The sequence below is a fragment of the Heterocephalus glaber genome, unplaced genomic scaffold (genome assembly GCF_053883595.1).
Source record: "Heterocephalus glaber isolate CG9 unplaced genomic scaffold, H.glaber_assembly_v1.0 deba00001456, whole genome shotgun sequence".
Classification (NCBI taxonomy): Eukaryota; Metazoa; Chordata; class Mammalia; order Rodentia; family Bathyergidae; genus Heterocephalus; species Heterocephalus glaber.
The window spans coordinates 1,871,294-1,897,517 of NW_028258304.1; the positions used below are offsets into that span (position 1 = coordinate 1,871,294).

Sequence of the window (26,224 nt, forward strand, 5' to 3'; positions counted from 1 at the left end):
GTCATTGTTTTCCTTTATTTCAGTGAGAGATGCACAACACACATGCACACACACATGCACACACACACTGCACTCACACACACAAGCTGTGGGACCAAGGCCATTCGTTCGAGTCTTGACCTGAGGACAGGTGGGGAGGGGGCTGCCGCTGCTGCCCTCCTTGAAGGACCTGCTCAGTGCAATCCTCTGGGCCCAGGAGGCTGGGATGGTGCTGTGCTGGGGACTCAGAGTCACGTAAGGGTGGGAGTCTTATGTGTTAGCTTTCTTGCCACCACCACCACCAGGACTGGCTTCTTTCCTTTCTAGCCGGCTGTAGGGCTCAAAGGCTGAGGATCCCAGTTCATAGGCGGCAGGCAGGTCCAGAAGCGGGGCTGTGGAAAAGCAGATGGCTGGCAGAGGGGGTGGCAGCGGGGGGGATGCCGAGGCTGAGGACAGAGGGTTGAGACATGGAGAAGAGTTCCTGGGGTCACCCAAGGAGGTGCCCCTGTGGCCAGCAGCCAGATCTGGCAGGCCAGGGGTCAGTGCCAGGAGGCTGGGTGCCCTGGTCACAGAGAGCAGCCTGCCCTGCTCCAGCAGCCGCAGAATGCTGGAGGTGGCAAAGGCCTTGGAGGCAGAGGAGGACGCCTGCTTCTCCAGGTCTCTGCTCTGGTCTTTCTTCTGCTTGGTGCGGCGGTTCTGGAACCAGACCTTCACCTTGGGGCAGAGGGTGAGGAAAGGGTGTCAGGAGAGGAGAGAAGCCAAGCAAATCAAAGCAGGGCAGGTGGAAGGAGAAAAGGAGAAGTATGTGGGGCCAGGGCAGAGGTGGTGGATGGGGGCAAGGCGGGTGCAGGGGCACAAGGAGGGGAAAAGGGAGGGAGGGAGGGAGAGAGAGAGAGAGAGCGAAATTGTCAAATTGTCATTAAATTGGCATTTCCACAACCAGCCTGCTCTAGGTGATCTGATTAGGGACCCAACCCTTCATTGCTGAAACCGACCCTGGCCTAGAATGGAGGAGTGGGCTGGTGGATGGAGGTGGAGTTTACAGCTACAGCTGGTGGACTTAGCCACTATTTATGTGCTGGTAATTCCCAGCTCGGCCTCAGGCCTAGGCCTCTGAACTGAGGTCCAAGCCAGGCATCCAATTGTCCATGAGAATCACCCCAAGGATGTTCCAGAAGGGCCCTAAACTCCATCCTGACAGACACATATAGCTCAGGCCAACTCTTTCAAACATCAGTCTCTCTCACATTCCATCTTCCATCATAGCCATCTCCATCCACCCAAGTAGAAACTGGGGGTGGAGGGCACAAGCCTCTTCCCAGTCCTCCATGCAGACTCTCCTCTCTTCCCTTGTCCTCTCTGACCTGGAGGTGACAGCTGTCTCTTCAGCAGCACCATCAGAGGCACCTGAAGAATTTGTTTAAAGCTACTTCACTGCTGACCTCACCCAATCAGCTCCAAATGGAGGTGGCAGGACGCAGGCCCTAATGGTCTTATAGCTCACCAGGTGAACTAAGGTGACAAAACCAGTGCTCTAAGGGTCTCTCTGTCTCCGGTTCAAACACTAACACTTCAGGGAAAGAGTCAAAATAGAAGCCTTTGGCAAGGGCCTGCTGTGGCTCTGACACACATATATGGGTACCCCCACCTGCTCACAAAGCACAAATGACCCCTCATGGGTGTTTCCTGGGGTTCTGAACAATGCCCATGTCTGATGTTATTTAGGAGGACTGACTCGGAAGAGGCAGAGGAAAGCACTAGAAGTCTTGCTTGGCAGGGAATTCTGGAATCCTTGTCACCTGGGGGGTGGGTTAGAGGGTGGGCATGGGCCCCTGATGGTCATGACCTTTTGGCTTCATAGAGTCCTCACCCAATATGGAGGGACATGGCCAGAGGAGGCCAAAGTGGGACCCTCTGAGACATGAGGCCTATGGCAGGGGCCAGATACCAGTCTAACAGTTCTGTCACTGCCTCCAGCCTTGGCTCCAAATGCTATGGTGACAGATCTTCCTAACCAGCCTGGTCTTTCACCATTTCAGTGGTCCATCTTCCCCATTCCCTATAAAGACAAAGCTTCTCAACACAATACCAAATGGGTCAAGATGTAGCATGGTGTTGAGAGGGCTTCTCACAGTCACTCAAAGCTGAGAACAAAGAGGTATCAAGTACCCCCACTTTCTAAAGAGTGCTGCCCAAAAAAGGGGGGTAGAGACCCTTTGGAATCCCCGAAAGGTGTTACACCTTGCTGTGCCACTATAGCCCAGCTTCACAGCTCCTTCCTAGTCTGCATGAAAAAAGGGAGACTAGAAGCAGACAGTTCCCTGGAGGCTGCAAACCTGGGGCAACAAGAGATTTCTCTGTCTCTGAGAGGGAGGGAGCGCTTCCCCCACAGAAGGCAAGTCAGAGGCTCAGAAAAGATCATGTGTAGGCCCTGGAAGTGCCTTGGGGAAGAAGATTGGCATTCGCTCACCAGCTAGCAAATACATCAGACTATTTGGTAGTACTGTCACCATCAAAGCTCTTAGACTCACATGCCAGGAGCTTCTTGCCCAAGCTGGGGCTGCATGTGCTAGCAGGAAAAGGAGGGCCCCAAAGGGAAAGTATGGGGAGGGCTTGCTTATTCCCTCAGTCTTCAGAGGACCTCAAAGGTCCAGCCACTCTGGTGGTGCAGAAGTCATGGTGCCTGACCTTTGGAAGGACAGGGTTTCGTAAGGAGGGCACCAACCCACTCCCAACAATTGGCAATTAGGTACAAGGAAGTGGCAGTGACAAGAGGTGTGACTAATATGGAATGACAAAGCATGTAGAAGGTGCTGTTCCTCAAAATACCCTTCCTTTGTGCAGCTGTGGGTGTAGCTAGGAAAGGTGAGTGTGGCTGGCACTGGGCTTGGCAGTCTCCTGGGCAGGTGGTCCTTGGAAAGGGAGGAGAAAGGAGAGGGCAGGTGGATCAGGGGCTGAGACCTGGTATGTCATCTGCTGCTGTTCCAGAGCTAGCCAGGGATTCTTAACCCTGGCTGTGCACTGGAACAACCTGGGGGCATTCTTCTCAATCCTGATGTCCAGGTACCCATTTGATCAGAATTTCTAGAGAGTGGGGCTGAGGGATTGGAACTGTTTAGAAAGCTCAGTGGGTGGGTCCAATATGCTATGGCTGTTGTCAACTTCCAGGGTGGGAGAGTCCTAAATTACTTACTTAGAGCAGCTGTGCAACCCCTTAAGACACAGAGTATGCCAGCCGACAGCAAAGACATTAGAAGACCTGTCTCTCTACTTCCTACCATCAACCACATGGTCCCTAGGAGCTGGTTCATAAGGCTAAGCAAACATGAGACAAACTGATGGCATAAGGGCTCAGAGCTGACCCTTCTCCTCTAGGGACCCTTCAGTTTCACCTGAATCCAAAGTTACCAGCCCTTTAAGGCTCTATCCAGTCACTCTTCCAGGAAGCCACTCCTGGCTGACTCCACAAGGTGACAGGGCCACAGTCCTATCATGAAGTACAGTGCACTTCTGGGGCGTAACTCTCCCTTCATTTTCTGAGTGCTCTGTGATGGCTTCTCTTCAGAATGCCATCTTAGTTACTTGGAATTCAGTGAGTGCTTGGTGGCTTCACATTCTGATCCCTTTCTGGGCCAGACTGTGACCAAGGCTACACATCAGAGAAGGGGCATGGTTTTGAGGGCTGGGGAGGCTATCCATCATATACTTTGAGCTCATGATAAGTGTTAGATTCAAAGACTCACTGGTCATTTGGAAATGGCAATAATCTTGTAAAGACTGCTTCCTGTGACCATGGGAACATATGAATCTGAGTCCAGTGGTACCTGAGTGTTTAGGATGGCCTTGGGCTTTGTAAACTGCATTAAGAAGGTACTATCTATCCTACTGTTCTTGAAGAAGCCATCTGGGCAGAGGCAAGGAGCATGGGGCTGAGGACAATTGCTGATGGGCTGGAGCAGATTTTATGCAAGACAGTGATGCAGTCCATGTCAGGACATAGCAGTTTGTCCTTAGCCTATCCCCTGGACCTGCCAAAGTTTTCCAGACCAGCTGGGGCAAGGGGTGCAGGGGTGAGGGTTGAGGAGGACCTTGAGACAGCCCCTCTTCTCTCCTTCCTCCACAGCTACATCTTTTCTTATTTCCTGCTCTGACCCTGGAACGCTGGTCATTTCTTCATACAACACACAAAGATCAAGTATTTGGTACATACTGCGCATTGCTAGGTGCTGAAAAACAAAAGTAAATAGGGGCCAGGGATTTAGCTCAGTGGTTCCACCACCTGCCTCGAAAGCACAAGGACCTGAGTTTGATCCCCAGTACCCACCCTCTCCAAAAAAGAAAAGTAAATAAAACTCCATCTTGACCCACTTGGCTCTCCAATACTAGTAGTGGGAGACATGGGTAGGCCAGCAAGGATTATAGGGTATTTTCATAGAAGTGGCAAAGAATATAGTGAGAAGATCCTGAGGTCAGGGAGCCCTGGATTCAATCCTGGTTCTTCCTCTGACTAGCTAGACAATACTGGGCAAGTTTCTTAACCTCTTGGTGTCTCTGTTTCCCCACCAATAAAACAGGGATCATATTAATGCCTCCTAAGAGGTCTGCTGTGATGACTCCAGGGGCAGATGATCATGTAAAATGCCTGGCAGAAAGTGAAGTCTGCCACATTGGCTAGTTAGATTTGGTCATGCCAGCATCAAGTGATTTTCAGACATTACTGAGCATTAGCTTCATCTGGATGGAAAAATATATAGTTTCTCTAGGCATTTGATCAGGAATCTCTGGGCTGAGGTGGCACAGTCATCTGTTTTTATCATGAACCCAGGGGAGTTCCATGACCCATACATCGAGACACATTGCTTTAACCAAACACCCAACTTTCTTTTTTTAAACAAATCATGGTGAAAAAGTTTATCAAAAGGTTTCTAAAATCAGGAGGTTTCCAAAATCCAGTGAACTTGTTCCTGTTCTCTGACTTGGTTACTGAGAGGAGCATTCAGCACATGTCCCTGGGTGGATGTGGGGGTGGTGAGGATTGGGTGGAGGGAGCCCTTAAGAAAATCCTGCTGTTCTCAGTGCCCTCCTCTTCAGCACAGCTATGGGGCCTGGGCAAGTCCAGGGCAGAAGTTAGCTCATGATGACACTTGGCAAACAGGGACCACAGCTTTAGTGGTGCACCAGAGAGAAGATCTGAGAATACCCTCGTGTTGGGCCCTCAGGTCCAAAAGAACTGTGCACTTTCATACTCTCTTGAGCCAGGTTGCACCATGGTTCCTCTTGAATTTCCAAATAATCAGGCCTCCTTTTAAAAAAAATCCCTTAGTGGTCCATTGATTATTTGAGCACACTCAAAAGAATCTCTCATCCTTTTCCCCAAAAAAGCCTTGCTGAAGACTCTCAGATAAATCAGAGAAAACACCCCCCCACAAACGTCTGACACACCTTCCTGACATCTCCATTAGATTGAAAATAGAACTAATCAAGTCAACACTCTTGATTCTGCTCCACTGTCCAGCTCCTGTGAATTTCCCAACTCCTAAAGGGTCTCACCACCCCGCTAGGTGTTCAAGCCAAACCACTCTCTTTCCCTTGCCCTGTGCTAGTAACCCACAGAGGATGGAGTGCATCTCACATCATTCTGCTTCTCTCCTCTACCACTCTGTTTAAGAAGACACCATGTCAGCAGCCCCTAACTGGTCCGCTTTGTCCCCTGTGATCCATACTCCAGGTGGCAGCCAGAGTGACTCCTATGAAATGCCAATCATCTCATGTCATTCTCCTTTTAAGGCTTTACTACATAATTTGCTCCAACTCCAGCCACACTGGCCTCTGGCACTTCTAGAACATTCTATGCCAGGTCTCACTCCCAGGTTACCTTCTGCTTTGACTCTCTCTCTCTCTCTCTCTCTCTCTCTCTCTCTCTCTCTCTCTCTCTCTCTCTCTCTCTCTCTCTCGGTCCTGGGGATCAAGCTCAGGACCTTGCAATTGTGAGACAGGCTCAGTGCCACTGAGCTAAATCCCTGGTCCTTTGACTTCTCTTTTGCCTCCTCCTCTGGTCATCTCTTCCCTGTCACTGATGTGTAAGTTTAGTGGCATCTCCTCAAAGAGGCCTTCCCTGACCATCTCAATGAAAGATTTCCTCTGAGTCTATCACACTACCCTATTTCATGTCCCTCATAGTACTTATCACTCTCAAGCGCTGTTTGTCTTTCTCTCCATAGATGTAAGCTTCAAACAGCAGGTGCCTAGTCTGTGTTGGTCTCTGCTGTAACCTCAGTGCCTCAGAACAGTACCTGATGGATAGCAGGCATTCAACAGTATTTTTGAACAAGAGTATGGATGAATAAATATACTAACAATTCCATGGAATTCTAGCTAAATAATCTTAGGCAACTTAATCTCCCTGAGGCTCAATTTTCTTAAGTAAGGATAATACTATCCACAAAGCCAACTCTTCTAAGATTAAATGAGCTAATGAGTGTGCCTGCTTTAAATCTTGAGCAAGTTTTGTAAATTTTCTGTGCCTCAGTTTCCTTCTGAATACAGATCTATTATAGTATAATAAAAAAGTATTTGGTCTTTGTCCTGGATCCTGGCACAGAGCTCCCAATGCCCTTGGAGTGTCCTGAGCGAAAGGAGTGTCTTTGTTACTCATAAAGAGCCATTTCCCAATACACTTGAATTTATGTTAATGAGGTGACTCTGGATACTCAGATAGTTTCAGGATAAAATCTGGTCCCAGAAAGAGAAAACACTTGGTCACAGGGTGGGAATTTTCAGCACCCCTCACTTTCAGGGGCAGGTGGCTGGAGGTTGTGTGGAAGTGCTCGGAGGCTGGGACACTGGAGAAGGGAGGGCTCTTTCTCCTCCCTTGCCCCATGCATCCTCTGCTTGGCTGGTCCTAACTTGTGTCCTTTGTGATAAAGAAGCACATGTAAGTCAAGTGTTTTCTCCTGCTCTGTGAGGAAGGGAACAGGAAGCCCCTAATTAAGGGTTATTCGGTCAGAAGTGCAGGTGGCACCTGGGATTTGTGACTGGTATGTGCAGTGGCACTGTGTTGTGAGACTGAACTCTTGACCTTTGAGGTGTGGGCTAACTCTGGGAATCAGTGTCAGAATAGAATTGTTGGACATCTAATTGGTGTCAGAGAATTGGCTGCCAGAGGTGTTGGGACACAGCCCCATTTGGTGTCAGAACACCTCACCGATCCCACAAGGTTGTGGTGAGACCCAAACTAGTTAGGTTACGGGAGGCCTAAGAACAAGGTCTGGCCCATGGGAAGCTCTCAGTCATTGTTGGCCGTACATTATTTATCCTATTGCTAGATGCCAGAATCAGGGAAGAAAGCAGGGCATGAGCTGTCAGAGGGAAGTGAGGATTCATCAAGGGCCCACTGTGTGCCTAGCTGGGCTCAGAGCTCCTTCAGGGTCCCTGAAGAGGACACATGCCCTTCAAACACGTTCCTATCCTTGGGGTACACATACTAGTTGATATCATCACAACACACAAACACACACTTAAGGTTCATGGAAAATGTCTCTTGGGATGAAGACAAGGAGCCTTAGGGAAGGGAAGGCCTCTTGGCAGAGCAGGGGCTTGGGCTGATGTCCAAGGGCCAAGGCTGGATGAGGCGTCGGGTGCATGGCAAAGGATGGATGAGTACTGAGAAGCTCCTGATTTGGGGGCATCTGAAGCACCTGGAGAGCACAGTTTCTGGGGGATTTTAGGACAAAACTAGATGAGCTGGAGAAAGAAGGGCACAGAGAATGGGTAGGTTCTACCTTTCTTGAGGTGCTCCCTCAGCCTTGAGGGTTGAGGCAATCTCCCTGTCTTCCCAGGAGTGCTGGTCTGGCCCAGCCACTGCAGCCTCCTCTCTGACACAAGCCCAGCTTCTTAGCCACAGGCTGAGCACAGCTGACAGAGGGAGCTCTATGGTGGCAACAAGAGGAAGCCAAGTCCAAGGAGATGGCCTATCCCTGCAGAACAGCAGCTGCCAGCCTTTCCTGGGTAAAGGGGGTGTCCAGATCCCTCCTCTGCACACGGGGCACCAAGGCACACTGAGATGGAGGAAAAGTGTTGGACAGTGACAAAGGGCCCAGACTGGGGAAGTGAGAGGTGACCTGGGTCATGTCTCACCTCTCCTCAGAATCTGTTTTGTGCTGTGCTGGGACTAGAGGTGCTCCTATGCCCAGCCTTGCCCCAGAAGCCAACCCCTTACCATCACTTCTTAAGGTTCCTCTTACCTGCCAACATCTCCCTAACCCACTCCCTGCACCCACCCTGAGTGTCCCCTATTTCTCTGACCTTTCCCATCTTCTGCAGGGGACCTGATGCTCCCAGAAGGCCCCCTCCCCTTGGCACTTAACAGTACCCTGGCCAGTACTGTATTTGCTGTGGTTCACCTGTAGCTTTAAGTCTTTCCATCATCCATGTCTGAGATCCTCCAAAGTACAGTTTCCTCTTGCAGCCCACAGCCTCAGTCCCCAGAGTGTTTTCAGGATGCTAGGATAGGAGCAAGGCCCGGGCCTGGCCTCTTACCTGGGTCTCAGAGAGGTTCAGCTGGCGGGCCAGCTCGGTGCGCTCGTGCCCCACCACATACTGGCAATGCTGGAACTCCATCTCCAGGCGGTACAGCTGCTCGGCAGTGAAGGATGTGCGGGTCCGCTTGGGTCGGTCCAGGTCCAAGCCCTTGGGCAGAACGATTTCTCGTATGGTCCCCTTGGCATCTGCAGGGGCCATGAAGGGAGCCAGGTTGGTTCACTAGCTCGGTTAGGTCACCAACAAGCATTTTGATCAGAGCCTAACAGGAAGCTCCTCTGGCTTGGGCCTGGCACTGTAGCCAGGTTGCTCATCCTCTCTGAGCCCAGCTTCCTCAGTCACCCAATCAGCCGATATAGGCTATTGTAGCTGATGGATATATAATGAATATATATATATATATATATATATATATATATATATATTCAGTACAAATAAATATATTATTAGTACAAATGTCAGGTCTTTTAAGGCCTGGGCAGAAAGGATTCACTCTGGCCTAGCCAGGATTCTGTTTCCTTAGCAGTGTCCTCAAGTACAGAAGAAAAGATGGATTAGAATGGGGTGTGGTCCATCAGGTAAGGTATACTAGAGATGTCCAGAAGCCAGGTCCTAAGCCATGTGTGTGTGTGTGTGTGTGTGTGTGTGTGTGTGTGTGCATGCTCAAGAGTGAGTACTCTGCCCCACTGACTCCTAGGGGTCCATAAGGAGGTTAGCTGGTGTGAGATAGAGGACAGAATGGAGCTGGGATTCACAAGAGAAGCCCAAAGACAGTAGCCACCACACTAGGATGCTGGAGTGCCTCCCAGAGAGACTTCCATCACTTCCCATGGACCTGAACAGCAGAGCCACATCCAGGCTCTAGACCCATGCCTTCCATGCACAAGGTCTCCAGTAATTTGGAACTCATTTAAAAAAAGTGTTGAAAAAAGTAAACTATTTGGAGGATCATGGTGACATTTATGTATCACCATTAACTGTGAGGGTAAAGATGATCCATGATTAAACCACACACACACTGCTGACTTAAATCTAGCTATTAGAATATGTTGTTAAAAATTAGACTCTGGGGCCTATAATTCCAGCCCTTGGGAAGCTGAGGCAGGAGGATTGCTGTGAATTCGAGGCCAGCCTGGGCTACACAGTGAGTTCAAGCCTAGCCTAGGCTACATAGTGAGACCTTGTTTCAAAAACGAAAAAAGATATAAACCCTCCCCCAAACCAAAAATTAGACTGTGGGGTTGGGAGTATAACTCAGTGATGGAACATTTGCCTAGAGGCCCTGGGTTTGATCCCTGTAACAAAAACAAAAAACAAAAAACTGGGTCGTGGCTGTGCATGGAGGCACATGTCTATAATCCCAGAGCGTGGGAGACTGAGGCAGGGTGATTTCGAGTTCAAGGTCAGCCCGGACTACGAACCAATACCCTGTCTCAAAAAAAAAAAAAATCATTCTTTCTGGGGATTTAGCTCAGTGGTTCTGTCGCCTGCCCCGCAAGTGCAAGGACCCGAGTTTGATCCCCGGAACCAAAAAAAAAAATCATACTGTGGAAATATGCACTATTGTACCCTGTAGAATTTACCAAATCACTTCCAATGAATGATGTCACTAACAGTGAACCAAAGCTAACAGTAATTTATCATTTCATAGGAAGAACATCAGCAATAAAATCTTCCCATTCAAGGCAGCCCTGAGGAGGCCCAGTAATACCAGCTTCCACAACTGCAGGAATTCCAACTCCCTTCAGGTGGCGCTCACAGTTGTCCCTTGCAATGTGTCCAGAAATGTTAATGGCTGAGGCTGCTCACACTTGAGTCATAAGGACAGCTGACATTTCTGCCATACTTGCTCTGGGCAGGCACTGTCTTAATCACTTTAACTTTCCCAATATCTCAGTGAAGGTTGGAACCATTACTATCCCCATTTTACAGATGATGAAATAGAGGATCAAATTTTAAATATGTTACTCAAGATCACAGTGGTGGTGGTCAATAAACATTAGCAGTGCTTTCATTTTACTTCATGAGTACCCTCTCTTTGGGTAATCTTTAATAATTTAGTCGGTAGTTTACAGGTGAGAGGATTTAGTCATGGGTAAAAAGGGAATCTTCTGGATGGGTGTATCATTCCCCCGGAGAACATGGGAAAGGAGCTATGTTTGGGGTGTGCTGTTTGCCAGGAGGCTCCTCATGATCCATGGGAACTGTGATCCTACTCTTAGGATCCTTGCCTTAGAGGGTTCACTTTAGCCTCACTTTGTAAGTCTGACTTCCTGCCTCCTGCCCAGACCAGTGAGCATTCCGCACTCCAGGGTGTGCTCTGGCTCCTCAGGGCTCCTGGCTCATATGTCCTGCCCCTGATCTCAGATGTACTCAAGCATCTTCATGTCCACAGTCAAAGTCAGGGAGAAGGTGAGTCAGGGTGGAGGGAGCCATCATTACTTAGGGATGGCTCTCCCCACACTTCCCCAGCCAACCCAGACAAGGTCCTGCATGCATGCTGGGCCTCTTGGGACCACTCAAGCTTCCCAACTTCAGTTGTTTACATATTCCAAAAAAAAAATAGGGTAATATTTTACCGACATTGTGACTAGGTTGGTCCTCTTTGCTTGGGTTACACTATCAGCAATTGTGAGACAAGATTCAGAACTTCCTTACAATACCCTAAATGAGTCCATCTCCAAAGGCTGGTTTTATGAAATGTGTCTGAAGATATGGATAAAAGGAAAGGAGCTGTCTAACCTGGTACTGGAGGCTTGAGACTCTCCCCAAGGTTGCCTCCTAGAGCCCACCCTGAAGCTTCTGAGCCCAAGTCCTCACCATGAGGTCAAATCACACCTGGGCCTACCTTTCCCTCCTCCTACAAGAGCTAAGAGGAATATGGATACCACAGGGAGTGGCCAAGGTCAGCCATCTCCCTCAGGGTCCCCATACAGGAAACACAACCCCAGACTTTCCACCTCAAAACATGCCACACAAATAAGCATATGAAAAGATATTCCACATCACTAGCCATTAGGGAACAGGAAATTAGAGTCATGATGAGAAACAGCTATTAGAAAAGCTAACTTCAACAGTATGGAGAGTGCCAAGGGCTGGGAAGGATGCAGAGAAACTGGATCCCTCACACTTTGCTGGTGGGGATGTAATATGGTGCAACTACTTTGGAAACTAGCCTGGCAGTTTTTTGTGGTTTTTAGTTTTTTTCTCAGTGCTGAGGACTGAACCCAAGGCCTCAAGCATGTCAGGCAAGCATTCTACACTGAGCTATACCCCCAGCCCTTGGCACTATCCTAGAGTTGAATATATAGTTATTATTCAATCCAGTAACGGCATTCCTGAAGATTTATTCAGAGAAATGAAAGCTTATGTTCACACAAAAACCTGTACAAAAATGTGCATGGCAGCTTTCTTTGTATAGCTCCCAAATGGAAACAAACCAGATGTCCTTCAGTAGGTAAGTGGCTAAACAAACTGGCACAACTTTACAACCACTCAGCAAGAAGAAATCACTATTGATACACAAAAAACTTTTCTTGGGGAATTATACTGATGTAGTCATTACTATATAATATATTGTAGCAATTAAGTATAAAAAAGTAACTTATAGGGGCCGGGGATTTAGCTCAGTGGTTCCAGTGCCTGCCTCGCAAGCGCAAGGTCCTGAGTTCGATCCCCGGTACCAAAAAAAAAAAAAAAAAAGTAACTTATAAAATAATATGTGTAATCTTATCCATATTATCTTTATGTATTATTATTATAAAATAATATGTGTAATCTGATCCATTAATGTAAATAAAAATATATATATTTATATTATAAAAATATATAATATATTATATAATTATATATAATATAATATATATAATTATATATATTTAATAAGTACCTACTATGTGCCAAGTAGTATTCAAGGGTCTGGGCATACAAAAGTGAGCAAAGTAGACAAGATCCTGTTCTCGTAGATCTTGTATTGGGGAAGGAGATGGACAATAAATTTTAAATAACTTATTTTTAATAAAAATAAATTAAAGGGCCAGGGATTTAGCTCAGTGGTTCCGGCGCCTGCCTCACAAGCGCAAGGTCCCAAGTTCGATCCCCGGTACCAAAAAACAAACAAACAAAAAATAAATTCAAATAGGTAAGGTAATGATGAGTGTTGAGAAGTTAATAAAAAAAATTTACAGTCTATTGTTATTCCTTCCTCAAAATAACCAAAACCCAACAGCATAATGTGTCTGTGTTGCTACCTCCCTTTCTCCCTCCTGCAATAGACCTGGGAGCATTAATGAAGGTGGCATGTCATTGGGCCTGGGTTTCTGAGTCCTTTCCCATGGCTCTATCATGTGGCTGTGAGGTGGCCTTATGTTTGGTTAAGCCTCTAAGATTTGGTGTTGTTTCTGAAGAAAAATCTAGGCCTTTCTTATTGATACAGCCCCCTTCCCAGAATTGCTCCTTTTGTAGGTGGAGCATGGGGAAACACCAGGGACAGGGAGCAGGGGCCCCTTCGGGCTGTTGGAGTGAAAATACTTGAGTCTAAATAAAATTAATCCTGAGTTTTGCTGCCTTTCAACAAAGGGTGAGTTCTGGAGGTCAGGGAATGGTGAATTTTGTCCCCAAAGCCTTTTCTTGGGAGAGGTAGTAGCCCCCAGGCCTGATAAAAGTTACCTATGAGGGGCAGGGATTTAGCTCAGTGGTTCCACTGCCTACCTTGCAAGCTCAAGGACCTGAGTTCAATCCCCCGTACTAAAAAAAAAAAAATTACCTATGCTCCCGACCTCCAGGTCCAATATGAACCCCTCTTGGTTCCTCTGCTGGAGACTCCCCATTTTCCACCTAGTGCCCAGGTAGTCCCTTTGCATCACAAACTGCTGATGTGGAGATTGTGAAGTGAGACAGGGCCTCCCTGCCCTGCCCCACAAATATAATTGTTATAAAAATTTATTTTAGAAACTAATTTTCTAGTTTATTGGGAAAATTGAAAGTGAAAGAATTGTGAAGAAAAAAAGTTTAAAAGTGAAAGGAGAATACTTGCCCTGCCACATAGCAAAACGGATTATCAATTTACAGCTGCTAAAATGATGTGCTACTGGTACAAGATTTGTGAAGCAAATCTATGCATCTATGGGGATTTGAAATGTTCTCTAACAATGATATTTCAAATTAGTTGGAGGAAAAGTAGGATTGTTAAAGGCATGGCTTGTGGATAATCAGTTCATTATTTAGAATAAGGTAATTTATCTCACACTGAATGCAAAATAAACACAAGATAGATTAACATTTAAATGTAAGAAGTAAGGCTTCAAAAATTGAAGAAAAAACAGATTTTTAAAAAGGAAATAATAACATTTTTGAATACAATACTTAGAAATAGAAGCTTCTGCAGGACATTAAACAGTTAAAAGACAGATGACAGATTGGGAGAAATATTTATAAAAGATACATAACAGAAGCCTAACGCCTAGAATGTGCTCAGCCTCTGCAGGGCACTGAGCAAAGTGAAGCTGTCCATTGGAAAACTGAACAAATAATTCAGAGAAGAAATGTCAGTGGCTAAAATAAATGAAAACAAACAAACAAACAAAAAAATGAACTCAGAGCACATCAGAGAGAACAGCAATGAGATACTGTTTTTTGAGATGTCATATTTTACCTATATGACTAGAAAAATTATTCCGGCAAAGGTGAGGGAATTAGGTTCTTTTGAGCTCTGTTAATAGGAACAGCAATTGATACAATATAATTTTGGAAGGGCAATTTCATAATGCCTAGCTAAATTAAAAATAGAGAGACCCTTTGTCCCAGACATTTTATAGAGCTTTCTGTCCCAGAGAATTATTGGCATACTTGATAAAGTCAAACTCACTATTTATAGCACAGTTCATAAAAGGGTGGGGAGAGGCTGCTTATTAATAGGAAAATGGTTGATGAAGTCACAGTGGAGCCATGCCTTTGGCTGCTGTGTAGACATTAACAAGAATGAGATACATCTCCATATACTGGATGGGTGTTCATTATACACTGCTAAGTGAGAAGAGCATGTATGTATAAGCCCATTTTTTTTTTTTTTTGGTACCAGGGATCGAACTCGGGTCCTTCCACTTGTGCAGCAGGTGGCGAAACCACTGAGCTAAATCCCTGGCCCCTATAAGCCCATTTTAAAAAAAGTAAAACCAAATTCTCTTTATCTGTGTATCCACTTAGAAACAAATCTGGCAGAATAAACACCTCATTCTTCTGTTGCCTCTGGGCAATGGAAGCTGGTCAGAAGGGAAGATTTCTCCTATCTTACTTTGTGCATTTTTTATCACTTGATTTGCTGCAAAAACTACTTAATATCTCTGTCCTCTCTTTCTCCCCCATCCTCTTTTTTTTCTTTTTCTTTTTGTTGTTAGTAGTATCTGCCATGTTTAATTAATGATCAGAAAAGATCTGAAAAAAATCTTTTATTAGTGAAACAATACACTGGAGCCTACCAAAAAATATTAATGCTTTTTTGTTATTTCAGGGAGACATTTGCAGAAAAATTTTAGGCAATACTAAAATAAGGTGATTCAAATATATGCTTGTAACCACAACAACAGATGATTTAACAAGCTGACATTTGCCTTAAAATAGTATTTTTAAACACCACTTCATTGAGCCACAATTTATATTAACTAGTACTAACACTTATATCAAATTCAATAATTTAAGTACGTACATGGTAATCACTTCACTCACATTTTCTGGTGTACTACCCAGTCTCCCAAGAACTTCATCCCACCAGCAAATGTGAATAGTTCATACAAATTTTTCTGTTTGTTTTTTTTTTTTGGGGGGGGGTACTGGGGATGGAACTCAGGACCTTGTGCTTTCGAGGCAGGGGCGGTGCCACTGAGCTAAATCCCTGGCTCAGTTCATACAAATCTTACAGCATGTAGTCATGAAACTGATTCTTACTTTGAACTGTGTCTGCATTAAAGTACACAGTTATCCCCTCCGTAAACACATACCCTTTCTTATTCATACCTGTTCACCAAACACTCATGTATTTCTTCACAGTTAAATATGATGGACAATGTAAACCACAACTGTGGTTCTTTTAAAAATTGAGTTTTTCATTTTTTTTTATCGAACTACAATTCTTAGTTCAACAATTTCAGAATTTCTTTTTAAAACAATTTCACACATATATATGTGATATATATGTATATTTCAAACAAAAAATATCCATAAGAATATATCTGTGATTTTGAAAAGAGGTATCAATTTTTATAGGAACTGGCTGAAAGTCCCTGCTAGATAGGAAAATCTTAAAGTAGACCAAAGGTTAACCTTTCCATGACTTGGCCCACCCTCTTTTTTTCTTTTTTTTTTTTCCTGGGGACTGAACCCAGGGCCTCCCTTGGCATGCTAGGCAAGCACTCTATGCCACTAAGCTATAATCCCAGCTCCTCTCCAAATTTTGAAATCAAAAGTATAAGCGGTGTGTGTTCACTTCTCATGACTGAACCAACTGTAGATAAAAAATAACAGTTAAAAATTGTGTCCCTACTGAAAATGTAGACTTTTTCTTGTTATCATTCCCTAAACAATACAGTATGACAACTATTTATATGGCATTTACATCATATAAGGTGTCACATTAACAATGTAATCTAGTGGTGATTTTTTTGGGGGGCCGGGTATTGGGGATTGAACTCAGGACCATGTGCTTGTGTGGCAGGTGCTGGAACCACTGAGCTAAATCCCTGCCCCTCTAGTGGTGATTTAAAGTATCGCTATCATGGAGGGTGTACTAGGATACAAATAAGTTATTTGCAAATACTATACCAATATTTATAAGGGCCTTGAGTGGCAGAGAGTTGGGATGTGTATCTTGGAACTAATCCTCTGCAGAAAACGAGGAACAATTTTGTGTGTGTGTGTCTGTGTGTGTTTATAGTATTTTTAACTTTGGATGGAGAAAATCTTTTTAATTAGGAACTAAACTCTGAAGTCCAAAAGGAAGCAACTATTGAAAGTGATTACAAGGGCTGGGGATTTAGCTCAGTGGTTCTGGTGCCTGCCTCGATAGTGCAAGGTCCTGAGTTCGATCCCCAGTACCAAAAAAAAAAAACCAACTGTGAGCTAAATAAAACTTTGGGCCGGGGATTTAGCTCAGTGGTTTCACTGCCTGCTGTGCAAGCACAAGGACCCGAGTTCAATCCCTGGTACCAAAAAAAAAAAAAAAAACTTAAAAAAAAAAAAAAACTTAAAAAAAAAAAAAAAGAAAGTGATTACAATTTCAACTAAGAAAAAAACCTCACAAAGTTTTAAAAAAGAAAAAGATGTGCCAATACTTGCAACAATTGTCATAGAAAAGGAGTTCATTTCCTTAGTATATAAATACCATTTTCAATAGTAAGAAAATAATAAGTAACCTATAGACAAATGGCTAAATAAATGAATAAATAATTCATAAAAGAAATTAACATGATGAATAAATATACTAAAACATGTTTAATCTCACTAGCAATTAAATTTTTTTCACTTGAAAATATTTCACCTTAAAAGAGTATATTTTGGGCTGGAAGGATATGGAGAAGTGACACATTTATACTTGATTATTGGTGATATAAATTAGTACATTTTTGGCATACAATTTAGAAATACCTATAATAAGTTTGGATACTTGGATTTTCAAATTTCATTTCTAGAAATTTGTCCTGTAATTACATATGCAATGATCCTTATTATTTTAAACATTTTATTCTGATAAATTTCCCAAACATACAAAATTAGAGAATAGTATAATGAATTCTGATATATCTATCTCTTAACTTCAACTCAGGAAAAATCTTGTTTCTTCTGCCGTGTCATAATTTTTAGCAAATTCAGACATCGTATCATGTTGCCCATAAAAAAGGCTCCAAAGAAACTTAATGAGAGGCCAGGGATGATGTAGCTCAGTGGCACCACACCTGCCTCGCAAGTGTAAGGTCCTGAGTTCAATCCCGGTACCAGAAAAAAAAGAAACTTAAGGAGTCTGGCACTGATGGTGTATGCCTGTAGTCTCAGCACTTGAGAGGCTGAGGCAGGAAGATCTTAAGTTTGAGGCCAGCCTGGATTACCTAGTGAGTTCAGGCAAGACCCAGTTTAAAAAACAACAACAACAAAAAACCAACAACAGACAAAAGAAACTGAACTACGATACTATTATCATGACAAAAAATTAACAGTTCCCTAGAATACTAAAATATACCACCTGATTTTTACATTTTCCAATTGTCTCATACGCGAAATTAAAAAAAAAACTTTTGTTTGGATTAGGATATAAAGCATTGGTCGTAACAGTGAAAAACTAGAGCCAACTTAAATAACCATCAATAGGGCACTGGTTAAGTGAATAGTATTATATCTACATAATGGAATATTGTATAGGTACTCAAAAAATTGAAACAGTTCTAGGTAGAAAGATCACAACTATTTGTGAAATGAAAAAATAAAGTTTGCAAGATCTCATTTTTTTTTTGCTATATACAATTTAACATATTTATGTTTTTCAGTTACTAGGGAAACTTTGGGTGGTAAATTCTGGGAATGAACATATACTATGTGAAAAAATGATGAACCTTTTACTTTTACATGACATAGAATGACACAGCATGAATTTCTTTTGTAATGAAAAGGTATTCTATATTTCAGCAAACAAAAGGTATCATAAACAAAATTGAATGAAAAATTATAAACTAAAAGCAATCATAACACATTGAAAGCAATGGGATACTATCCATGATACACAGAGGGCTAGGGGTGGGGGCACTCATAATACACAGAGTTTCTACAAATCAATAGGGAAAAGAATATTTGAAAATTAACACCAGTCAGAGAATATGAATTATGCAGAAGATTTCTACCTAATAAATACAGAAAGATGTTCATTTTCACTAGCAATCAAAGATGTAAGAATTAAAATGTCATTAAGATAATATTTATCACCTGTAAGACTGACAAAGGACATACAATGTCCAATGTAGGGAGAGGGCAAACTTTTTTCATACATAGCTAGATGTAAACTATGCTGGTTAAATGCGGAGAAGCAAGCATATTTGGGCACTCCTGGTAATAGTGTAAATTGCTACCATCTGGTGAAGGGCAACTTGGCATTATCTCTCAAGTTACAAATATGCATACGCTTTCACCCAGTAACCCACTGTTAGAAACTCCCCGACATGTATACCCACATGTGGAAATAACCAAGGATCAGGTTTATTTATTGGAGTACTATATGTATTAGCAAGAGACAAGAAAAATAGCAAAATTTCACCCCTAAGGCAATGGTTATATAACATACATCATGGTCCATCTAGTGTATATAAAAGTAATACCATCCCTCTGTAAAAAGCAAGACATTATCTACATCCTAAGATGTATTGGGAGGCAAAATAATATAGCTGTGCTAACTTGCATAGCAGAAAAATGATCTGGAAAACAATAGAAAGCACTACAAATGGTTGCCTTTGAGCCTGGTGGAGATCAGACAACTGGGGCCAGGAATGGGAACAGTTTCTCACTTTGTACTTAAAAAAAGTTTTGAAGCATTAAAAAAAATGGATGAATTAACTACCTAGTTTGCAGTTAAATGAAACTATTGTTTGCTTGTGTGTTTGTGTGTGCACTTTTGTAGCAGCAGTTACACTACTGGGAATTTATCACATGGAAACACTCAAAAGAGGCACAAGGAGCCTTGCCCTGGGATATCATTTCACAGAAAAGAAATAAAGCAAAACAAAACAAAATGTGAGAGTTCTTCCTGAGGTTAGGGGAATTTAGCTTTCTGACTAAAGGAATACTTACTCTACAGCCAAGGGCTTAGCATGAATTTTTTGAGCTGAGAAGAGGACCACTGCTGACTAAATTTTTTACAAAGGTAAGTTGCACAACTGCCTATGGAATATGATCCAGCTTTTACTAACATGTTTGTGTATGATCATGAAAAATCACTTTAAAGGACACCCACAGTGGCAGTTATTTCTAGGAGCCCTTACCAGCTTCCAGTTTTGCTTTTGTATGAAGCATTCATTACCTTTTGAATTCAAATCCTCTTTCTAGTTGCCTACATTTTAAGTGTGACCTTGCCTGAGGCTGGACCTCAAGGGGTGTCCTGAAGCTCAACCTGGCTTTCTGCAAGCTCCACAGGTGAACCTGTGTGTGTGTGGGGGGGGGCGGTTGTCGCTTAGGAGCCAAAGCTTCCAGAATAACTCAGAAACCATGGCTTCATTTGCCCATTTTTTGTTTTTAGATTTTTTTTTTTTCAAGCTCTAGCCAGGGCTGCAGGCATGTGAGCTGGGAGGGGCAGGGCTCAGATGTACCAGTTATTTCTCTCAACTCCATGAGTAGCTTTTAGGGGAGGTATTTTTTGAAACAGGGTCTCACTATACAGTCCAGACTGGTCTTGAACTTAATATCTAGCCCAGGCTGATCTCACCCTTGAGATCCACCTGCCTCAGTCTCTTGATTGCTAGGATTAAAGATGAGTGCCTTTGTTGGGGAACCTTACACCCAGAAACCTGCATTCCTGAGCTTCCTGTGACCCTGTACTCCTGCCCTACCCGGACTGGAAGTGGCCTTCCCAGCCGGGGTGATCTAGCTCCTCTTAGGAGAAAAAAAAAAAAATAATAAGGTTTTTTTATGTTTCATTTTTCAGTGGTTCCTAAAGTTGCAGATTGCAAAAACAGAATTCTCAAAATAAGAGGCGGCCAACTTTGCATTTTAACAATTACGTTGTGTTCTCCCATAATCACCATTTCATATAAGGAGAGTGTAACCGAAGAAAAAAAAAGTTATCTCCTGATTTATGTTCTTCCGGAGAAGACCATTGGTTGCTTCATACCTACGGTAATACACGCTGACGATTTCGTCTCCTTTCATTTACTCCACAAATATTTGGGTGCCTACGATGCACTAGGAACACATTTGGAGAGATCGCGTGGATTTGGCGGGGCAGCATCCATTTCCGCCCTGGTCCCTGCTCGTCTTAAAGGAATCTGGTTCCAAGCTCCGCCGACCTTAGCGGTCGCCTTGGCATCCCCGCGGGCCGTGCTGTGGTCACAGGTCTGGAGCTGCGCAGGTCCCTGAGAGCCAGGCTGGGCAGCAGCTTGCGGACAGCTCCCGCTGGACTCAGTCTAGCCCGTAGTAGGTACACATTCAGTTTGCCAGCGAAGGCAAGCCCTTGACAGAGGTGATTGAGGGGAGCCTAGGCCTTCGCAGACTCCTTCTATGGCCTTACTGCATCCTTCCCCACCAGCACCCTGCAGCACGCACGAAGCCCTGATTTTATTGCAGGCCCCCACTCTTGGCTTACAGATCAGGTCCCCGCCTGAGGCTGCCATCTCTTTCCGAGGTGCCCCATGCCAGGCGTCCCTGGGGTGGTGGGAGCGTCCCGGAGGGAGACTGCCCTCCCAGATGGGACCGAGGATGAGCCAGGTACCTGGGATACCCTGGGTCTCCGGGGATTCCCAGGCAGGTTCTCTTGGCCTCCTGTCCTCGCTCAGGTCATCTCAAATAAGGGTACAGAATTCAGTGGAGCACAGTCAGGAAACCGGCTACAGTCACTCAGAAGAGTCAGGCCAATCGTTACAAAGAGGAGATAGAAGACAAACTCATATGCTCCTTCCCCAGCCACCCTAGTTAATTATAAATTAACGAAACCTATCTAACCAGGCGGGAGCTCAGGGCCAGCAGGCAATGGGGGACACGGTGTCCAGGCCTGCCTTGGCGCCCATTCTCCCTACAGATGATGCACGCAAGTGGCGAAGACTTGAATTTGGTGCCTAGACGACCCGGGACGGCACTGTCCCAGCTTCCAACGGCTTTATCCTCTGAGCCCTGCAGTCAGCAGGCGCGTTCATCCCTGAGGACGATGTGCATGGAGGGATGCGCTGCGGGGATGCGGACTGCGGGCGGACGTCCAACCCAGGACCCTCTACTGGGTCCAGCGCGCCAGGGAGGCATCATCCCCCCTCCCCCCGCGGCTCCTCTGCTGGTTGACCGACACTGAGCGACTGTGGCTGCGAGTCTGCTGGTGTATGCGCGCGAGGGTGGGGTTGGTGGGCATTTCAAGGGGGAAAATAACGACCCAAACGCCAGGGACCGGTTCTGATTGCGATGAGAATGTGGGTTTCCTGCCAAAAACAACGAAATAAAAAGGAAAAATATAAAATTAAACAAAGCAACCCCAGGAGAATAAAAAAATAAACCGAATATTCTCCACAAACACGACAACTAAAAATAAAAACAAATATAGAAATCTCTAAATACAATCTTCTACATACGCCCTATAAACATTTCAACCCGCCCGGGGCCCTGGGCCTGGGTTACCTGATTTATGAACAGATTCAGTTGCTAAAAGACTAAGGTCCTGTGGGCCGCGGAGGCGCCAGAATCAGGACTCTCAGGCTAGTGCTCCTTGCGGCACAGCACAGGCCTTCGTCTTCGTTGCCAAAACACCGGCTGCACAGCGCTAGGCCTGTGGCGGCGCCGAGTCTGCCTGGGCCCGGCGGCCGCCTGGAAATCGAGTGGACCCCGGGCGGCGCTGAGCCCAGACCCGGCTGCCGAAGTAGGCATCGGCCCCGCGGTCAAGCCCCTGACGCTTCCGTGGGAGAAAGGCCCGGCCCGGCCCGGTGCACGCCGTCGTGCTGTAAGTGTTCTAGAACGCAGGTTCCGGCTTCCTGCGGATTTGCCGAGGTGTGGACCCTGCCTGGGTCCATTCCCCTTCCTTCACACGGTGAGATTTACCCAGCCCAGGCCAGAGACCCAGCCTTGGCGTACACTCATCTTCTTTTTAGCCCCAGCCACCTGATGAAAGCGTTTCTATTGCTGAGATTCCCAGGGTGAGTCACTCCTCCAGGGATCCTGCCAGAATCTCGCCCTCCCGCCCTCCCGCTTTCAGAAGGAGAGTGCTGCGAAAGGTGCGTCTTGAATGGGGTTTCATCTGCAGAGGCGGCAGCGTCTAGCCCAGAGGGGTAGCTTTAGGGGAGCAGAGGCCAGCGCCATACATTGTTTAAAAAAGTACTGAGGAGCATTCCCGATCTGTGAAGATCGGCTGTTGAATTCCGGTCCGGATTACTTTGGGAAGCACCTCGACACGCCTGAAGGAGCATATGCGAGTGTGGATTATGAGCTTGCGGGGAATTTGGGTCAAAGCGGTCCATGTTGGGCCTGCCAGTAACCCGGCTCCACCGAAAAGGCCACTGCACGGCAAAGTTAAAGCCACGGCTTGGAGGGCCGGTTCTCTCTGGTAGCCTCCTACCGGAGGTTGTCGAGTCCTTTCCAAACATAGAACAAAAGGATCCTCGCATCCCCCATCAGCTCGGGGGCAGAGCACAGGGAATGTGTGTCGGCCTAGGAGGCTGTGCAGCCTGGGGTGGAAGCCTCACTGTGTGGGAGGTGGAGTGTGAGGGATGCTTGTTGTGCACCCATGCCTGTTATCTCGGAGGCCCAGCCTGTGCTGGTGTGTAAGAAGCGGCCTCCATTTTGAGGCAGGGTGTGTAGCACAGTGGCCAAGCATCCCCTAAAAGGACTGGGGAGGACCTCACTGTGTAATCTGCAAAGTGGAGCCCACCACTCTCCATCACTCAGCTCTTGAGCCTTAGGCTACTTACTTTCCAAGGTATTCCCTGGTCCTAGGGCCAGGAGGCCTGGGCAGAGGGTGGGGTGGGGTTGGGCAGTGAGTTGGGACAGGTCTCTGACAACTGAGGCCCACTGCCTCACCCATTAGAAGTGATTTGTGGGTCAACTCAGAGCCATCACCCCCCTTTCTTCAACAAGTATGTATGGAGATCTGTGTTGGCAGTTTTGCAGGATATTTGGATTCTTAGTGCACTCTTCAAGGTGAGGGCTATGGGTCCCTTTGTACAGATGAGGAGAGAGGGACAAAGACAAAGGAACTGGTTCAGGCTCAAAGGGCTATAGTCCTGGTATTCTAAACCAATTTTGCTTAGTTCTGCTGTATAAGCTGTTCTACTTCCCAGTGCCATAGGACTCCCTCCGTGGACCTGCTGCCTGGGGTGGGTCTTCCAGCAGGTGAGTGCAGAACCAAAAGGAGGCTGAAAAGACCCTGAAGGAATGGGGCTGTTGATTAGGAGAGCTTTATCCTAATAGCAACCAGGGCCAGAGTTGAAATATCTTCCTTCTCCCTTTTAATGTCTTCCTCCAAAAAGGAGGATTTAGGAGACGACCTCTTCAGAAGTCAAGGGCAAAATGTACTTAGGGTCTACGGGAGGGATATTCATTCTGGGACCAAAACACTTTGGATTCCCCTTTGCCAATGTCAGGCCTGTTCCATTTATCAAAGCCTGAGCCATGGTGGGGCTGCTTGTGACAGACACAGGTGACCCTGACTAGGAGGAATTAGTGGTAAATGATGTCATGGGCATTTCAGCCCTGTAATAACCTCCTTGTCTTTAAATGGAGCTGGGCAGGGGGATTTAAGGGCTCCATTTGCCTTCCCTTTCTAATAGATGTGTAAATAGGTCCTCTGTGCTTTGTATTTAATATTTCCATTATATTTTACAAATGGAACAACATTGCCATGTGTGTATATAAATTTCTAAAAATACACCCCCTGAAGATGTACACAGCCACCTTGTGTAATGGACTCCATCTCAGCCTGGGTTGGGAGGTTCCACCTTACAGGGTGGAGGCTAACTTTTCACTCTCACCTTCTGAGAGTCTTCACCTGGAGGCTATCTCATTGACATCTGTACAGAAAATTATTTGTTCTGTATACAAGGTTAATAGAGTGGAGAACGTGGTAGGTGGGCTCAGAATTTACAATTGCCTTGGCAGAAGCATGATGTGATGAGTATCACAGGTAGGGGGCTTGAGGTCTTGGAGTGTGTGGGCTTGGGGGACTCATTTCTCCAACTCTAGAAGCCCTACAGATTTTCTTAATGAAAGGAAACCAGCTGTTCACACCTTGCATTCTGGATATCCACCACTCTATAGAATTGAATGTAATTTAATCCCAGGAGCTCAACAGGCCCACACACCTGCTGGAATTCTAGTCGTCTAAGTGCCTTGACCCATGCCTGTACCCTGACTGGACAGTGGGCCCCCAATCGAATACTGGCCACACAATGGTGCCAGGAGTCTTTCCTGAAGCCAAAGACCCCGAGGGTGTGTGTAAGGCAGTTATTTCTTGCCTTCCTATTGGGCTACCTCCCTGCTCAACCCCAGCCCTGCAGAGCCACTCACACTCTGCAGCTGCAGGGAGATTGTTACCTGCCAAGGTATTCCAGAGCTCAGTTTAAATAAACTCGGGGTCCCCCAAGCAGAGGAGGAGAAAATCAGCCCTGGCAGGTCTCACCCTGCAACAAGTGCTCCAGAAGAGGCTGGAAAGGCACAGGGAAGGGAAGCTGAGAGAGCAGCAGAGGAAGGAGTCTAGACTAGAAGAGATGTTACCCCCGAATGCGGGATGGCTGGGGGCAACAGACTTCAGGCTCTGGTCGAGGCCTGGCCTCGGGCTGGGGGCAAGACCCAGGAGACTCTCCTCTCTTCCCATCTTATTTGGTGAGGTCCAATTTGAGAGAAAGAGGAGTACACAGCTTCGCAAGAGACTGGTGGTGGGGGCCTGGGAGCCTCTGCCACGTCGGGCGCTAGAGTTCTGGGAAGGAGAGTTCGGCACAGAGAAAAGACCAGGAAAGGAGCGAGGCGGCCCAGGCAAGGGCAAGGGAGAAAGAAAGGGAAAGGCAAGGCCAAGGGAAAGTGTTGCGGAGAGCCAGCTGGGCCCAGGCGCCTCGAGGAAGTGGGAACCGGAACAGAAGCTCAGGCAGGCGAGCACCGCGCACGCCACCCTCCGCTGCCGGGGCGTTCTCCCGCGAGCAGCCAGCGCGGGTCCCGCTCGCCGAGGAAGGGGAACAAGGTTGGGAAGGAGGCGAGGGGAGCGCTCCGGCCGCGGAGAGGAGGCCTTTTTCTCCTGCGGTTACCCCTCCGGTCCCTCCAAGTCCGGTCTCCGCAGAGCGCGCGTGACGCTTTTCTCCGCACCTGCCCTGGGGGACCCCGGGCAAGGGCGAGCTCTCAGCATTCTCGCAGACCCGATTCTGTCCCCACCACGGTCACCAGCCCTGGCTGGCCTAGGGAGAGGGGCCGGGCCCGAGAGGAAAAGGCCAAGAAACGGGGACTTCTTCCATTCGCTGCTTTGTCCCCGGCCCTCGGCTCAGGGTCCAACACACAATAGACTCTCAAAATAGTATTTGCTGAGTGAACGGCTGAATGATGAACGAATGAAGAAATGAATTGAGAAGTGAGGCTGCAAAAAGGTCTGAGGCCCGGGTGGGGTTAGGGTGGGTGCCCAGTGGGCCAGAACCGCGGACTGTCCTCTTACCTCGTACCAGGATGCGGCGGCAGTGGTCTGCCTCGCCGGGCCCAAGCTGCAGGTCGCTGTCGGCGCTGCTCTCTCTGGAGCCGGCGGGACTGGAAGCCGAGGTCCCCGCAATCTCCCTTGGGCTTCGGCCACCTCCACCAGCCCCCAAGTCCTCCGCTCCACCGAGGTCCCCGTGGCGCCCACCGCCGCCAGCACACTCCGCCCGGCGCGCGGGGCCGAGGTCTCGCTCCGCGCCTCCATCGCCCATGCCGGCCGCCACTGCCGCCTTCTCCGCCGCCGAGGCAACCTTGGCCGGCCGAGCCTGCGGCTCCGGGCCCCTCGCGCCCCCCTCGCGACTGCTCTTCCTCAGGCCCCGCC

At 46.6% G+C, this 26,224-nt stretch overlaps 1 protein-coding gene across 1 annotated transcript; it reads right to left on the reverse strand.

Moving 5' to 3' along the window:
* Vax2 (ventral anterior homeobox 2) lies at positions 1-26,224 on the reverse strand. The gene is made up of 3 exons (XM_004849900.3): positions 25,868-26,224; positions 8,518-8,705; positions 1-693 (listed from the first exon to the last, which is right to left on the reverse strand). Exons 1-3 carry the CDS (start codon positions 26,112-26,114, stop codon positions 250-252), a joined length of 879 nt encoding a protein of 292 aa, XP_004849957.1. The 5' UTR covers positions 26,115-26,224; the 3' UTR covers positions 1-249.